General features: G+C 35.6%; 1 protein-coding gene across 6 annotated transcripts in view; it reads left to right on the forward strand.

The window, feature by feature from the left end:
• The window catches only part of BRD9 (bromodomain containing 9), a 24,699-nt gene extending 7,632 nt beyond the window's left edge, over window positions 1-17,067 (forward strand). The window contains exons 7-18 of one of the 6 annotated variants that reach the window (XM_032703538.1): window positions 318-493; window positions 2,573-2,662; window positions 3,474-3,606; window positions 5,809-5,884; window positions 7,179-7,274; window positions 8,014-8,146; window positions 8,863-8,974; window positions 10,575-10,613; window positions 11,069-11,140; window positions 12,459-12,561; window positions 15,205-15,372; window positions 16,074-17,067. In XM_032703538.1, the coding sequence (XP_032559429.1) occupies window positions 318-493; window positions 2,573-2,662; window positions 3,474-3,606; window positions 5,809-5,884; window positions 7,179-7,274; window positions 8,014-8,146; window positions 8,863-8,974; window positions 10,575-10,613; window positions 11,069-11,140; window positions 12,459-12,561; window positions 15,205-15,372; window positions 16,074-16,174 (1,299 nt within the window). In that variant the 3' untranslated portion in view covers window positions 16,175-17,067. The remainder of the gene's footprint in view (window positions 1-317; window positions 494-2,572; window positions 2,663-3,473; window positions 3,607-5,808; window positions 5,885-7,178; window positions 7,275-8,013; window positions 8,147-8,862; window positions 8,975-10,574; window positions 10,614-11,068; window positions 11,141-12,458; window positions 12,562-15,204; window positions 15,373-16,073) is intronic. The other 5 variants (XM_032704389.1, XM_032705222.1, XM_032706024.1 and 2 more) reach the window with 5 other exon arrangements.
• Window positions 17,068-18,138: the final 1,071 nt, after the last annotated feature.

An 18,138-nucleotide genomic window follows, 5' to 3' on the forward strand; every position in this document is an offset into this window, starting at 1 on the left:
AAAATGAAGTTTTGGTGAGCTGCTCTGTGTGCACATGTTGTGTGTGTGTGTGCATGTGTTACAGTGATGGTAAGTTTTGTGTAAAATAGTTGGTTTTGTATATGCAGTTTGTTTGTTTGTTTGTTTCTCTCTTGATAGTTGGGCTGCAGAAATTCTGATGCCATGCTACCATGACCAAATCATGTTGCATCGCCATTGGAAACGAGACATTAAGAACAAAATAAGGCCATGGCCATTCCCATCCCATCCCATTATCATAGCATCTTGGCTATGAGGGAAAGGTTAAGTCCCTGCCGCTCTGTCCTTTCTGATTCTAGGAACGGCTGTTAGCTTTGAAGCGCAGCATGTCGTTTATGCAGGACATGGATTTTTCTCAGCAGGCAGCTCTTCTGGGTGATGAAGATACAGCAGTTGAAGAACCTGTCCCTGAAGTTGTTCCTGTACAAGCAGAGACTACCAAGAAATCCAAAAAGCAAAATAAAGAAGTTATTAGGTAAAGGTTTTAATGGGCATGCATACTGCTTTGTTGCAGCTTTTGTAATATTAGACAGCAGCAAAGAACTGAGGAAAAAACCCTCTTTTCAGCCTTTTTCACTGAGGTCCATAGGATAAATGGACAATTTTATTGTATTTTGTTTGCTTGTTTATTTATAGAACTTGTTTAATAACCCAGTGATTCCCAACTTGAAACAAACAGTTCAAAAGATAACTGCATATTCTTTTAAACACTTACAGTTAATGTCTATATAGATATTTTTATTATTCTTTATATTAAGTAATGAGTAGTTTCTTCTCATGATGTTTAGAAATATTACTTTATTTTGAATATAGCCACAAGTACCTTTTGCATTTTGTCCCTTTTTTCTCCTTTCCTAAAATGGATGACTGTATCAAAACGTAACAGGATCTTTTTGGGAGGGCAAAGTGGTCCCAGATCAGTGAATGATTTTATTTAACTTTAACCTTATCTGGCATGATGTGTAGATACAGGAGATTGTTTCTGGAGCAGATGATAACATCTCCCCAATGAAATCTTATTAAGCTTCTTTATAAAATACATTGCTAGTGCAATAGTAATCTTCCAACTAATAGGCACCCCCATTTCACAAAACCATGTTTTTATAACAGCTAAAATCCAATTGTAGTAAAATTTTTTGAATGTAAATGTAGTTATTTTATGAGATATTAGCAGAAACTGTAATTTACAAGCAACTTTTGTTCAGTATTCTTGCATAAACATACAAAGACAGATGTTGAATTTAAATTGTAGAGTATTATCTCAGCTGCAGTTTTAAGAAAGAAAACCTGTAACAGAGCATCACTAGTTATGTCTTAAATAATCTGGTCATGTGGATGTGTTCTGCAGGCTTCTTTCTTAAACCTTCAAAGTAAAAAAGGTGAAATGTCTTGTCTCATTTTTTTTAAAAGTGAACTTCAGAGTCCCAATCAGCCAGATCTTTTATTTTCTTTTACCCTTCAAGCATTTTTGTAGTCCTCTTTAATGTCTGATGAAAGAAGTGGTATTTTAATGTAGTTGTTTTGTGGAAATAGAAGACTGCAACATGTATCTTCAAAAAAAATTTTAAACAGAGTAATTTTTTTAGTGGAAACTATTCTGTTGACAGCATACAGAAACATACCTGTTGCTTTATAATGGAGAACTAACAAAATGTCATTTGTTCCTTCTTTTTTGAATTGTATATAGAAATCAACTGAAAGCACCTTTTTGAGGGGGAGGTAGTTTGGTTTTTGGTTCTTTGGTTTTTTTTAGGAGATACATAATTTGTTTTGTATGGTGCCCAGGATTAATTCTTGCATAAACTCCGCTACAGGAGTATTTTCGTACTTTGCCAAAGAGCAAGCAAATGGCACTGCCAATCCATGTAGTACTGCTTTGTCTTTGATATGTGCCTTAACATACAATTCACGTAGTTAAAAATAACTGACCTTTGATTTTATTTGGGTACCAGTTTCTTTGCAATGAGTTTGTGGTATGAATTTACCTTAATTTACCTTCCTGTTGTTTTCAATGTTTATGCAACTTTAGTTGTTGGAATGAATTTGGTTGTTTGTAGTTAACTTGACCTTTTAAACACTTGTATTTTTGCATCAGTAAGATTGGTATTATTCTTTTTGATGAACAGCAAGAGCTTTGCGGGGAGAATTGAACCTAATAGCGGATATTTTTGCCTTCATATTTCACAGTTATAAAAAGGGAAAGAGAGAAGTCAGTGCTTGGAAAGTGTTAAAGCAGCTTAGACCTCTATACTGTAGCTTAAAAAGTGACTTCATCACTCGGACATCCTAATGTTTAAGTAGTTTTTGAAAGTTTTGTTCAGGATGTTGCAACCTTCTGAACATTCTCTTAAAATTCTTGTCCTTTAATTATCCTGTAGAGCGTGACAGTAAGTGCCAATTGTTGAGGAGTTTCCTGCTGTGTACACCCTTTCTTAAGTTTCAATGACACAAAAATTGTATAACACATTTGTCTCATAATAGTATGATCCTGTGATCTTTTTATTGTCTTTAATAGCAAAACTTACTTGTGTATCGGCTCTGAATCTCTATACAGAGAGAAATTCTTAGCTAAGCAAATGGAAGAAGATAACCCAGGAGAGAGAAATGGATTTGGTGTGAGGAGATGCTCTACCCAGTACCTAAGGTGTTTGGCCCTAGTGTCTAATGTCCCTATAATGCCCTGAAATATTTTTATGTACCAAGTTTATTTCATATATAAAATATAATGAAGACTGCCATATTCTGTGATATCTTCACACTTGTCCTTATGATATTACCAACTTCTGATTTTATGTAATACCTATGTCCTGTTCCATTTTGGAAATGCTTATCTGTTACAATTTTATTTTTCTGGTGCTTTAATGGAAAGGGATCTACTGAAAGATAAATGTTAAATTTAGTAATTTCAATTACAAGGAATGGTGTGATTAATACTGATTAGGAATGCTAATTGCCAATACTAACAAACATAGGAAGTAGAGGACTCCCTGTTAGACTGGGAGCTGTGTCCTACTGCAAGCAACTATATGATAAACCTGTTGGGTTTTTTTCTCTGATTAGTTACATAGTTTCCATCCCTCCTCAAGTAATATCTTCTCTGCATCTTTCTGTTTGGAATTTGTGAAAATAGCATATTCATGCATGTGGGAAACTAAGGATGCATATAGCATTCACCCTGTATTAATGCAGTTTTACTCCCAGTCTCTGTTTTGTAATACTTCATTTTCACCAAGGTACAGAAACTATTACATTTTTGAAATTCAGTAGGTTAGTAGTTCTCTGCTTCTGCTCCAAAACTTCAGTTCATAGTATGATTATGATTCCACTTAAATGCTGAAGTAGACTGACACTGGGAGAGTAGTGGGACTGATTGTTCTATTAGGAAAACCCAGAATTCAACCCTTTGTTTTGTTTTCGCTTTTAATTTCTACAGCTGTTCCTCTTCTGTTTTGTAGCTGCATTTTTGAACCTGAGGGAAACGCATGCAGCCTGACAGACAGCACTGCTGAAGAGCATGTCCTGGCGCTAGTGGAACATGCGGCAGATGAAGCTCGGGATAGGATCAATCGATATCTGCCCAACAGCAAGGTCCACTGCACAGTGCAGTTTGCAATTCCATTTTGTATCTGACTGTTGAATGCTTTGATTCATGCTAGGAGACAGGCTTTAGTGTTGTGTTTTCTGGGACTGTAACATCTAGGATGTATGCTCTGTGTGCTTTGCCAGTATGGCTGTTGTGTGTCATTTAATTCCCACTGAAAGCCATTGTAGGGTGTCCTATATGGATCTCAGGTTGTATTGTGTGTTGAACATCTTTGAAAATTCTCTTGCAGGAAGCAGTGAAATGTTGCTCAGTCTTGAACTGCAGCCCTTAGGATGTGATTAAAATAACATCCCATTCTTCTTGTTGCAACCTCAGAAAAAGCAAACTATGCATAAGTTGAAGTGTTATTAGGATTCCTCCTTCCCTGCCCCACACCCCCAAGGAATTCAGGAATTTTAAAGTGTTAAATTCCAATGGGAAGTTTTCCATGAGAAGAGTCTGTAACCTCTTGTAGTTTTGTACCTACAAGCAGTAGCTGCCAGCTGTAGCATGAGTACAAAATACAGACATCCTTCAATAACTGGGATAAGAGAGCAGGTTTGATAGTCCTGAATGTGATTCTGATGTTGTTCCATGTGTTTGGCTTTTGTGCCCTTCCAAGGGTTAAAAGGACAATGATGCCATTGGTGCAGTTTTCTTAGGACAATCTGTTTATGGGCTGTGTGATGGCGGTGGTGGATTCCTTCATTTCTTCATGTGGGATTGGAGTGAATGCTACAGACATTCACTACAGACCTATACTGAGATACGTTTACTCTGTTTCGGTTGACTCATGTGGACTCTTATTACCACCCTTGTTCTCATTTCTCATCTGTCACTGTAGTGGCCACTGCAATCAAGAAAAGAATTAGGATGTTGCTACATCCTGACTTTTCTACCTAATTTTTTAACAACTGTTGCAGAAGAAACTTTGCTTTGAAGCATTAGTGGTGTTGTGTCTTCAAACTTAATGTCTGTTTCTTGAGCAGTGACCCTTGTTATGCAATCACCTTAGGCTCAACTGGATTAGGAAGTAAAGCTTCAAAGAGTAGTGGGTGAAGGTTTAGCTTCAGTATATTTCTGTTTCTTTAGATAATTAGAAGACTTGCTAGGATTGAAGGATGTTTGAAACCTCCAAATTAACAGGGGCTTTTTAAAAATTCTTTAAAGCAATACCAGTCTTCTGCTAATTACTAGCTTCACTGAAAAGGCCTTTCATGCTGATGCAGTCTGTTTTTGAGAAAGTTGCTCGAGGTGTGCAGCTCTTCATTGTCTAGGCTGTTAATCAGCTGGACAACTCACTGTATGTCCCAGAGTCTAGGTAACACTGGCATATTTTTAGAGCTCAGCCGTTGTTAACTTTTGCCATCACTTGTCCATCCTCTGTCCAGCATTTCTTACCTCTGTTTTTATTATATGCCAGCTTTAGCTTTGGCCTCCTGTATAGAGAGAGTTTTAAAGTTTTTCAGAGGGAGGGGAGAAAAAACCAAAATAGGGAGAGATTTATTTTTCAATTTACTTCAAAGTATTTACTAATATTTCTGCAGGGAGAGAATGGTTGTCATTTTCCCTGTTTACTGAGAGGTTAGTCTTTTTTTGCCCAATTCATGTGTATCAGTTTCTGGCCTCAGCTTTGCTTGTTGCGTCAGATCTGGCTCTATCTTTACAGACCCTGGTGTACTCTATTGTCTTTCACATGTGTGTTTTGAGCATTGTGCTTGAGTGATTCAATAGGTCTGTCGCAGCACTTCTTCCTCTTTAAGAATTTGACTGTGTTCGTAAAAGTAATTCTAATTAGAGAAAGTTGGGGGTGAGATTTGAAAATAAGCAGTGACTTAGATTGTGGCTAGGAGTTCTGCTTCTAAAAAGAAAGTGTGTTCTAGATTTAGCAGTCAGAGAGGCTGGCTTCATGCTAATGATAATGGAATTGGGTTTGGATGAAAACATTAGATCTGATACAGAAAGATGAATAAGGAGTTGCATTATGAACTTCTACTCCTAAGTCTTCCGTTCTGAAGCATTTGCTAAGTGGTGCTAAATAGCTGTGACCCATAATTCTCTGTATTAAAAAGTGAATACCACAGTGCAGGATCCCAATAGAACTAAAAGTGATTTTTATAGTTTTCTCATAAGGAAGTAACTCCTTCTTTGAGTTTTCAACAGTTTTGAATGATTATACTTCTATATCTTTGTGGTTCTGTTCACAGATTGGTTATCTGAAAAAAAATGGAGATGGAACTTTATTATTTAGCGTAGTAAATTCATCTGATCCTGAAGCAGAAGGTAAAAGCAGACATTTCCAGTCTTGAATGTTCTAGCAGATTTTGAAGTCTTAACTGTAAATAAGGATCCTGTGTAGTATAGATGAGTTTTAAATTTTTTTTAATTTTTAAACAATTTTTATTATTTTCATTAATTGTCTCCCAAACCATTTTCCCAAATACCCCAAAGTTGTTTCTCTTTGCCTTCCAAATTTTCACTGTTCAGGTGCTCTGTTTTACTATTTCTAACAGTAAGAAGATAAAATAATATCTCTTTATAAGAGATATTGCTATATTGCTAATGCTTATACATTGCTACAACTTTATAAAGACTTGGAATACAAGCTTTTGCTGCAAGTACAGTTTAGTGTTAAAACCTAATAGTCTGAATAGAATGAAGGTGCTGTAATCCTATGTAAATGTGCGATGCACAGAATGAAATTCAGAATAATCTTTTACTTTTTTATTTTCTAATTTAAATCATTAGCTAAATTTCTTGATCTTTTCTGTTGGATTTTTTTTTTGTTCTGTTACTACTATATGCTATTTATATTGGCTTATGCTTTTCACTTGTTTTAGTTTCAAGCTCAAAATGCAGAAGTTTTGAAAGTTTGTAATGAATGAAATGTCATAGTCTTTATGCTCCTGTATGGCATGTTGATTTAGCACTTTCTTTGCACCTTTTGAGATTGGAATTTGTTCACAGCTTATCTCTTGTTTCATTGATGAATATATGAGTGCTTTAGACTAATCACACTGGGAGACACGAGCCTTTAACACTATCATCGTTTCAATTCTTTTTCATTTGGTAGTAAATTTTTCTGGAATGAAATTGAGCATTTTGTCTGCTAACATGCCCTTCCCTTTATCTGAAAATAAAAAATTAATAAAATTCATGTGCTTTAATACCTCTGAAATTATGCCACTGAAAGTTTAGACAGTGATGGTAATGGTGTCTGGATTTCTATAAACGAACTACCACTTAGTCAACATAAGAAACTGCTTTTATCACTTCATAAAATCTGGGTCTTGAATGTTTGTGAATCAGCTAGTATACATCACACGTTGATGTATACTCTAAAAATGAAATAAGTAAGCCATAGATCTTGTCAATTAGACATGGAAACATATTTACAGCATGTGTTTGAAGTTTAAATGGAGAACCTGAATTACAGTACCTATGCTTAATGTATAGATTAGAAGACATTTAGTCTTTATGTTAATTGCAACATTTTAAAATAGTAAAATCTAAATATTCACCATAAATTGTACACATTAAATGCTTTTCTAAGTCTTCTTTTAAATCAAATTATTAGAGGAAGAGACTCACCCAGTGGATCTGAGTTCACTCTCAAGCAAATTACTGCCTGGTTTCACTACACTGGGCTTTAAAGATGAACGAAGAAATAAAGGTAAATGCCAAAGAACATGTTTTAGCTTTTTGGTTTTTAAATATTTGAGCAATTAATTGAAATAAAATAGTTTCAGTTTCTACCTGTCTTGGTATGAAAGTCTTCTTGGTTATTCTTTTAGTGTATAATTATTCCACTGACAGCAGAATGCAGTTTTAAAATGACTTTTCTTCTTATTAAGCATCACTTAATTAGGAAGTTTATGGATTAATGTTTTGCCTTAGTGTTACAGCCACACTAGAAGATTTTCAATAATGGTAGTGTGTTTTCTTTGTGGGAGATAATTTTTCCAGACTAACTGTGCTTACAATTGAGGGTAAGAAACTTTCAGTCACTTCCATTTTTGCATCACATGACAAGGGTTTCGCAGACTGTGGATTTTTTTTTTCCTTGTATTATTGATATTTTTAATAGTTTCTAATCTGCTGTCCAGAAATTGACTAGCACACACAAAAAGTAGAAATATAAAAGGAGGTGTGGCCATGAATCTTTTTTTTCTGGGAGTGTGGTGCTTAACTTAGTTCTTGATTTTCCAATAATATAAATACGTTTGTTTATATGGTTAAAATAGTTGCACTGATTCTAGAGTCTGGAAGTGTCCTTGAGATATTGCTCTTGATTTCAGTTGGAGAAAAAAAAGACACTGCACTTTCTGCAGCCCTTTCAGAAAACAATTTTTTTGCCCAAGTGGTCTTTTGCACTCGTGTTAATTATTTATCATCTCTTTCTTCTACCTTAGTAACCTTTCTTACAAGTGCTAGTACAGCACCTTCCTTGCAAAACAACTCTATATTTCATGATTTGAAACCAGATGAGATGGAACTCTTGTACTCAGCATATGGTGATGAAACTGGAATACAGTGTGCCTTAAGGTAAGCACTTCCTAATTAGAAAGTCTAACTTATCATAGTAATTTTATGCAAAGTAATTTGGACTAAATGCCAACTAGGAGTGTTCAAATCCTGATATTTTATTCTAAAACTTATTTTTAAAATAAATCACTATAAAACTTGAAGCTAGCTTTCATCCTGGTTGGTGGGGTTTTTGTGCTGTTTTTTTGGTTTTTTGCTTTTGATTGTACGTGGGGGGATGCCTTTTTTTTTTTTTTTTCCATTTGCCCTTTTAAATTATCCAATTTTATTGCAAGGCTGTTATTAGGGTCTTCAACAACAGCATACTACAGGTTGCTAAAGTTTTAGTGTTTTGCTTTGCACCCATCAGAAAATAAGTTTAAGTAGGCAATTAATAGATTTCAGTGGCTTTAAAACAGTGATATTTTTCAAGGAATTTCAAAAGAGTTAAAGTTACTTGAAAAGGAAAATGCCACTTTTCATTAATTCTTAATCTTGGACCAAAAGAATTAGTGGCAAGCTTTTTTCTCTTTTTTGGATTTTGTTTTTTAACTGACTATCAATGATAGAAAAAAGAAAAAAACCTCTGTCTTAACTGCTTTTCTGAAGAAGCATGGAAGAGTTAACAAAGAAAATATAGGTGTAATGTAGTGTTGTTGGGGAAAACGATATTTTGAGTTGAAATATTTTTTACAAAAATAAACATTTTCTGTAATGCTTATCTCCATTCCCGCTAGCTTACAAGAATTTGTGAAGGATGCTGGAAGTTACAGCAAGAAAATAGTGGATGATCTTCTGGACCAGATCACCAGTGGCGATCATTCCAAAACTATTTATCAGCTAAAGCAGGTGTGTTCTTGATGCACAGAAGTGTCACAAGTTCCTCAGAACAAGAATGAACCTGTTTGTTTTTCAGTGTTGTATGAAGTGCTTTGCTTTCCACTGTCAGTTTAAGCAGTTCAAGCTTAGCTGTTCAAGCAACCATGCTGTGAACCAAATTACAGACTGAATTAATCAACAGAGGAGTAGTTTTTTTTCTTATCTCTGGCTCGATCGGTTCTCTGTGGTTCACTATATGGCTGCAGAAAGGAAGGGGCGGGGCCATGCGACATAGCAGGGGCCAACCAACTGAATAGTGTTTGGGCAGCCTTGTCACTCAATGTGATAACTTACGTACCTGCTTCTGACTTATATTGCAATGCTTTTGTTGAGGTTTTTGGGTTTTTTCTTAATTGAAATGCAAAATATAGTTCTTGTGGAAGAATTAATTGTTTGGAACATGGAAGTAATGTTGAAGAACAGATTAATATCACTGTACAGGTATCTTTTACCCAACAGTGCTAACTTTTAAATTCATGTAGTATGTCTGAAGGAAGAACTTAACTTATTTACAAAAACACTTTCCTGATGGGATTCATACTAAGATTGCAGAAGAGATTTTTCTCAGAAATATGTATGATTCCAGTGGGAATGTTTGCATTCCCAAGACCAAATAGTCTAATAGAAATTGCATGGTATTTTCACTCTGAAAACCACTTTTAGTTTGAAATAATTGTCTGCTATTTTAAATGCTGACATTGTGAATGATTGAGGAATAAAAAAAGGGAGGCAGGATGGGAAGATGGAAGGTACTTAGATTTCCTGACACGGCCGAAATGAGATTATGCTAAATCTCTGCACACTTAGAAAGAGAATAAGGTGCATGGTGTTTCGGGAAAAGGAGGCAATAGAATGAAAACCACAAGATGATTCTTCAGAATTTTCTGGCTATTTTTTACCAGGAAAAAGACTGTATATGAAACAGGAAGAAATGTAAAGGATTAGTTAAAAAAGTTACAACCATGTACTTGGAATACTCTCTACATATACAAATGTGTGTATGCAACATAGTGAACTTAGCTTTACAAATGTGCCTTTTCCTTTTTACCACCTTGTTCTATGAATGTGGTTCCATATGAGAATTTCTGAAGACCTCTCAAATGGTCAATGGGTATTTACACTTAGAAGTGCTGTTCAGTTGTGACATATGTTGATATACGCCGATTTCACATAATTAAATGTGTTTCAGTGATGATATGCCATGGTGTTTTATGCTTGAGCATTTTGTGCTGCTACATTTGAGTAAGAATTAGTATCTCTAAAAGTACAACCTTAGATGATTTGTGATTCAGAAGTTACTGAAGTAGTGACTAAGGTACTGCTTTTGAATATAAAATTTGTGAACAGAGGAAACAGCATAAGGGTGACTCAAAGATTAGTTAAAATGCATAATGCTAAATTATTGCAGAACATTAACTGTTACATTGTAATTGCATTGCAGATATGTGAAAAACTTAGCTGTCTCTAGCCTTCTTTTGTGCATGAAGTTTGAAAATATTTGAAATTGTACAAGAAAGAGGTCTTTATTATATGTTGAATATAAGCAATTGTTAGTATTCTTTCTTTCCAGAGGCGAAACATCCCAGTAAAACCACTGGATGAAGTTAAGGTAAGTTATGCTGATATTCAGTCTGTTTGGGGTTTTTTTAAACTTGAAAAGGAGTTTGGGCGTTTAAGGTAGAGAAAGTGATGTTCTTGGAGCTTCCAGCATTAAAGTTCCTGATTTTATGTAATGTGCATCTGTTCTGTATAATAATGCAGAAAAAGATGGTAAGTGGAGTATAGGAGAAAGAGGAGGCTGTTAGGTTAGTCCTGAAGAGCCTGTCCTGGTTAGTTCTAAATTGTTTATGTGAATGTACATGGTTGCCCTTAGAGAAGAGCTAGTCTTTTTTTTTTCATAAAGGTTCTACTCAAACATCGCAAAATGTGATAGTGTTCTGTGGTGGCCCAGGATCTTCTTGTGCTAAACCAGTAAATTTCACAAGCATTATTAGAAAACATTTTTAGGAAATATAAGCATAAGCTATGAAATGCTAAGATCTAAAATACTCTTTTGTTCTTTAGGTTCTGCCAGTTCTTATAAAAGAAGAACACAAGTTGCATAATACCTGTCTGGATTCTTCCAAACAGATTATGGTAAGATGGTTGGAGAGGAACAACAGAAAAAAAAACACCATAAAAAACCCCAAAAAAGTAGTATTGAGACATTCATTTTGTTTCAGGGCAAGGATGTGCATAGTCTGAAGTAGAATATTAGAATTACAGTATCTAGAATAATGTTTCAGTACTGAAAATTAATTCTTTGACAGTTAGTGGCTTTATTTTTCTGTATTCTCCAGTTTATTTCAGCATGTGTAATTAAATCCAATGCAGGAAGATCACTTAGGAAACTGAAAACGATACTTGATCTGCTGATGAATATTTGAGATTCAACCTGCTGTAAAATTGTAAAAAATCGTTAGTATTGATTAGTTTTACCACATCCATTGAAAATGTCATAGAAAGCATGGGTAAAAAATGCATATCTTTTATGCTTTCACGGCTACTAATCAAATCTTTCTTTAAGTGATCCAGGTTTTATCTTTCAATTTATTTGTGACAACAGAACTAATGCATTGCATTCCATGCCAATTCACATAAAAATTATATGGATTACAATATAGCAATTAATAAAATTTTATAGTTTTATAAGTATTCATTATGTTTTGTGAAAAGTCATCTTTGTCTAGAAGGTGACTGGTTAAATTAATTCATTAAAGTGCTAAGTTTCATATTTCTAAAAGATAATACTTGGTTGTGTGTTTACCTGAGTGTCTTATTTCTCCTGCTGGAATAGGCATCCTCATAGACTTCTGTTAGAATAGGTTTTGAAGCTTAGTGACTTTTACTTTGATTTTTAACTTCGTGCCATTACATTAGCACTATGGCAACAGGTGTGGAAAGAAATGAAATTGTTGTAGTGCAGCCTGTATGTCATTATGCACATGTATAGAAGAAATACTAGAGGGACCAGTTCCAGTTGATACCGTGTATAGGAAGGCCCACCATACTAAAAATATCAATAAATCCAGTGTTCATGCATTGAGGAGATGAGGGAAAAGGGGATCTGGGAGTGGTTCATGATAGGGACACCTACTAGGGTTCTTCTGTGAGACATGAAGGACTTGAGTGTGTAATTGAGTTTCAACAGTTCTGGATATCAGATAAAAGATACTTAGATTACTGTGCACATCCCTTGCCATGCATACGACTGGTCTGTCCTGAAACCATGTTTGAAGTATATTTAATTACCATGTGAATTTCAGGTTGGCCAAGATGGTTATGGATGCCCCAGTCTCAAGCGTTGTGATGCACACTTTTGAGGGAATGGATTTTGCATTTATCTTAAACATTAGAAAGTTATTATGACGGCTTGTCATTATGGCTAGTCTTTCTATTTCTTGTGTTTTAATAGGTTGGAGAATCTGCTGGAGACAGTAACTCTTCTGACTTGGATTTTCTCTCTATGAAACCATATTCAGATGTATCTCTTGATATTTCTATGTTAAGTTCGTTAGGTAAGTAATTAAATATACAGGACATCAATTATGGTTTAGTTGTACCACAGACAAAATGACAGCTGGATTTGCTGTCAAACACACATAAAAAAGTGTTCAAAAAGTAGTATCAAGTCTATTTTGACATAAGTAAAATCTAGGGCTGGTACAAGATAAATGAACCTTGCTCTGTTTCTCCTTTGAGACATCCATGTGCTATCCAAGCTAACTTTTCTTGTACAACTGAAGAAATACAATTTTGATAGCTTTGCTTGTATTTTGTGTTCATAGTAACATAAACGTTAAGAATCAATGTGGAGCTTTAGCTCAGAAATGATGTTACTTCATATGATGTCTTTTGAAATAACTTGGGAATTAGGTAAGTATGTTAAGGGTGATCATATGACCACTTGAAATATCCCAGAACAAAAATCATAAGAAACTTCAGGTGCTGGAAAGACTTTATCCTCAGATAAGGCAGTTGTGTAAAAGTATTAGGATGCTGTTTCAAATACATGCCTTTGATAGGTATCTTTTAAATGCTAGAAGTACTGTTGCCATTTCTGCAGGCTGCTGAGCTGGTCAAATGCCTTCACAAGTGTCATCCAAGCTAACAACCTGCTTATGTTTTAAGATACTTTTAATTCAGGATGTGAAAGAGGCCAAACTATCTATTATAAAACATAAGGTAATGAAAGACTTAAAGGAAAACAAGATTTCCACAGATTTCATAGAATCATAGAATTATAGAATTAACCAAGTTGGAAAAGACCTCTGAGATCATCAAGTCCAACCCTTGATCCAACACCACCATGGTTGCTAGACCATGGCACTAAGTGCCATGTCTAGTTACATCTTAAAAACCTCCAGGGACAGTGAATCCACCACCTCCCTGGGCAGCCCATTCCAATGCCTGATTACTCTCCCTGGAAAAAATTTCTTCCTAATATCCAATGTAAACCTCCCCGGCACAGTTTAAGACCGTGCCCTCTTGTCCTACTGCTGGTTGCCTGGGAGAAGAGACCAACCCCCACTGGGCTACAACCTCCTTTCAGGGAGTTGTAGAGAGTGATGAGGTCTCCCCTGAGCCTCCTCTTCTCCAGGCTAAACAACCCCAGCTCCCTCAGCCTCTCCTCATAGGACTTGTGCTCCAGTCCCTTCACCAGCCTTGTCGTTCTTCTCTGAACCTGCTCCAGCACCTCAACATCCTTCCTGAACTGAGGGGCCCAGAACTGAACACAGCACTCCAGGTGTGGCCTCACCAGCGCTGAGTACAGGGGAAGAATCACTGCCCTGGTCCTGCTGGCCACACTGTTCCTGATCCAGGCCAGGATGCCATTGGCCTTCTTGGCCACCTGAGCACACTGCTGGCTCATGTTCAGCCTCCTGTCAATCCAAACTCCCAGGTCCCTTTCTGCCTGGCTGCTCTCCAGCCACTCTGTGCCCAGCCTGTAGCGCTGCATGGGGTTGTTGTGGCCAAAATGCAGGACCCGGCACTTGGCCTTGTTAAACCTCATCTGATTCATCTTGGAATCAGGTCATCTCTCCAGCTTGTCCAGGTCCCTCTGAAGAGCCCTCCTGCCCTCCAGCAGGATTTCTGACAGATGCATTTTGAAAAGCAATTATAAGCTCTGATTATCCTGTCACACTCTAATTTTATTTAGTTCAGTAAAAAATGAATATCCATTTTATAGATAATGTTTAGACATATCAATCTTACTGTGAATTTCTTGTGCCACTGAAAACTGCTTATGTTTTCTTCTTTGAACTAGAAGCAAATAATCATACTTCTAGATTAGTTGGCTTCCAGAGAGAGTTTATGGCATTACTTCTTATCATAATTCTTGAAAAGTTAGCAAGAATTGCATCGAAGAAAACAAAGGGAAAGAGTTTATTTTCCTGTTTTAAGTTGAGTGAATTATTTTTAGGTCTTCAGATGAAAGAATAGCATATATTGGCACATATTTCCAGTTCTTTCCAATTTCAGGGTTTTTTGGCTTATTATAAAATCACAGTAACTGTGATACTGTTCTTCTGTGATGGAGCCTTCTTTGCCTCCATAAATTCCATGTCCTATTTTAACTGTATTTTAAGTTAGATATTTAAGTGATCTTAAGTGATCTTTCTGTTGATTTCTTTGCTGCAAACTAAATGCATTATTTAGAGTGAAGGTAGTGAGGCACTGGAACAGGTTACCCAGAGAAGCTGTGGATGCCCCATCTCTGGAAGTGTTCAAAGCCAGGTTGGATGGAGCTTTGAGCAACCTGGTTTAGTAAAAGGTGTCCCTGCCCATGGCAGCAGGGTTGGAACTAGATGATCTTTAAGGTCCTTTCCAAAGCAAATCATCCTATGATTTCATATCTGGAGTTTAAAAGATAAGGAAGACAAATTAAGCTCTTACAGCTGTTTAAATAGTGGGCAGTTCAGTTCAGTCAGTTCAGTTTCAGCCATTTCCTGTGGCACTTTCCTTCATCTTCCAATATCACACAGATCTGCAGCTATTGCTTTTTAGAAGTGCAAAGGAAAATGCAAGATTGAGGTCATTTGTGTAATAGACAACACTTGTGTTAATTTATTTTCGAATTTTTTTGTAAGACTTGGTAATTCATGAGTCAATGTACATATGCTAATTATGGATTTTGGTTGGTAACTGGTGGCTCTTAGGAAAAGTGAAGAAGGAGCTTGACCATGACGATAATCATTTACATCTGGATGAAACAACTAAGCTGCTGCAGGACCTTCATGAAGCTCAGGCTGACAGAGTGGGATCCCGACCTTCATCCAATTTGAGTTCCCTCTCCAATACCTCTGAAAGAGATCAACATCATCTTGGTAAAGTTAGCTGTGTCACAAGTTGCAGTACTTGTGTTCCAATTGAAATTCATTTAAACTTACATTTTAATTTACATGAATCTTTGTGTGAAATTACACTGATAGAACAGTGTACTGACTGCAGGATCATGTTTTAATTTTAAATATGTATGGCAAAGGCAAATAAGAAGACATACTTTTGACCTCTGGAATTCAGGGCAGTTGTAGTTACTTATTTTTTGAGTAGGTGTGGTTGAAGCAATCGTGAAGTAAATTGATACTGACTGGCAAATCCCTATAAGGATTTGCATTTAATGCCTTTAGAAATATAAGGAGTATATAATGTTTATTTTGCTTCAGCATAGTTGCATGCTGCAACTACTACAACAGCATTCCATTGTTAACTGTAAAATTCGGTGATAAACTGCGTAACAATTTGGTGTCACTCTGAGAAGGTAGGAGATGTTGGTTGGATGATACTCAGTTGCATTTTGTATAATTTTTCAACTCAGAGTAATATGACTACTTTTCCAATTACTAAATAAGCAATTAGCTAAATTACTAAGAATCTTGTGGTTTCTTTTCCATAATCTCCTATTTAAATATAATTTAAAAGTATAAACTGAGAATGTGAAATAACCATACTGTTTATATACATAACTGTCTCTTCATTATGTTTCTGTACTTCTAAAAGTTTTGATTTTTTTCCCCATGTTCTACAGGAAGCCCCTCTCATCTGAGTGTTGGAGAACAGCAAGACATGGTTCATGACCCCTATGAATTTCTTCAGTCTCCAGAAACCTCAAATGCCACTAGTAACTAATCTGACATGTACTATATATATTTTGTATTTTAATTGTATTATGTTTTTATAAAGTTTTTGTCCATGACAGAAACCGTAATTTTGTCCTCTTTTCTATGAGGATTCCTGTATAATATTATTGTATATGCAGGATTAAACAGGCAAACAAAAAAAAAAAGAAAAAAAAAAAGAAAAAAACCTACTTAGTGCATTGTGTTGTTAGCAATGTACCAAGAACTGCTTTCAATTTGTGTATTAAGGGAGGTTGTTGTCTACTGGTGTGTGAATCTTGACTGAAAAACAACAAATAATGTGTTAGAAAAATTCATATTTTATAGAAACTAAAAAGTGATAATTTTCCCAGAATCATGGCAGCAGTCATTAAATATTTCTAATATATTTAATCTACTAGTTCTGTTGAGGTCTTAATCTGAACATATCCAAGGAGAAACAAAGAACTACTGGAACTGGGATCATTACTGTTTCCCACCTCCTAATGCTAATAATCTGCAGAAGTTGTTTTTAAGCATTTCCCCATATTTTTAAATCTTTTTTTAATCACTATAGAGAATACTTAATTTGAAAGTAATGGTACTTGGTAGTTGCAGTAAAATGCTCACTACAAGACTTCTACCCTGGATCTGAAAAAGATGGGTGTTTTTGTGATCCCTTGTATCTTGCAACACCAAGAAAATACAATATGTGTATTTTTTAATATGACATGTATATCTAAGTGAGTGGAAAAAATACTGAATAAGGTGTGCTTTTCAGTAATTTCAAAATAAAACTTTTATAACACACTAGGATAATGCATCATTTGCGAAACTGAGGGATTTTGTACTGTTGCTATGTGCAAGCAGACAACTGTTATAAATTTACCATATTTTGTAAATATTAATAAAAATAGAAAAGCAGTTTTGATGTTTGCAAATATCTTGTTCTTTCCAGGAGAAAATTTGTTTCCTTTACTAAGTCTGAAATAGTAGGAGTTTTGGGTCTGAATTTATATTCTTCTTCAAAAGATAAATTTCATCATGCCACATGTAGCTATAAACAAAAAAAAAACCTGTGAATTTTTAGGAACCATCAAGAAAGTCTGTCAAATAACTGATGGCAAAGTTTTGATGAAGTCTAAATAGGGAGATTTGTTAATTCAAAGTAGATATGCTAGAAAAAGCATACAGCTACGTTTTTCTGTTGGTAGTTGCTAGGAATGTGTGTGGCAATGTGTTTGGGCTGCTCTGCTGCTCTTACATTCTGATTTATCATGACCGGGGGTTCTTGGAAATAACATGTATGATCTGCTGCACTATGACAGTGTTGACTGTTGGAAGGTATTTGCATGGACACACAGCCTTGTTTCGGTCTGTAGCTCCCTAAAATAATTTTAATTGAAAAATGTCTTAAAAGCTAATATGGTCTTGATCTCAAATAGGTTTCATTTCTCATACAGTAAATATAAATTGATTCCCGTAATATACTCTAAGTAATAGTTGCATTTGGTGAGGAAATCTTTATTGAAACACTTGCTGTTGAATTGCCTGCCTGAGCTTTTGGATAAAATTCCATAGTAGAATGTTCAAAATACTCCTCTAGAGGAATATGCTGGCTTGTTTTGGTTTTTGTTTAAACTTCAGTGTTTACTAATGAAATCTGAAGTAACATGCAGTATTTTATTTGGTATTTTCATCTTGGATTTCAGACAGAATACATTCAAGCTTTATGAAACTCTGTAAAACAGCCTTTATGGGCTCCATGAGTTAGTTGTATCAAAGGCTGTATGTTGTTTGTATCATTACCGTACCAGAAAGCACTTTGTGCCTGAGGAAGGTTTGCTTATTTATTCATCCTATCTGACCCTTAAGCAATGTCAGTTATTTACAGCACTATGCACTCCAACTGCAGTTCTACAGGTGCTGGACAATCCTCTCAATAGGCCTACTGCCTGTATTCCCCAGGAAAAAAATGCTTTTAGGGCAAAACTT

This window comes from Chiroxiphia lanceolata, chromosome 1, assembly GCF_009829145.1.
Source record: "Chiroxiphia lanceolata isolate bChiLan1 chromosome 1, bChiLan1.pri, whole genome shotgun sequence".
In the NCBI taxonomy this organism is placed as follows: Eukaryota; Metazoa; Chordata; class Aves; order Passeriformes; family Pipridae; genus Chiroxiphia; species Chiroxiphia lanceolata.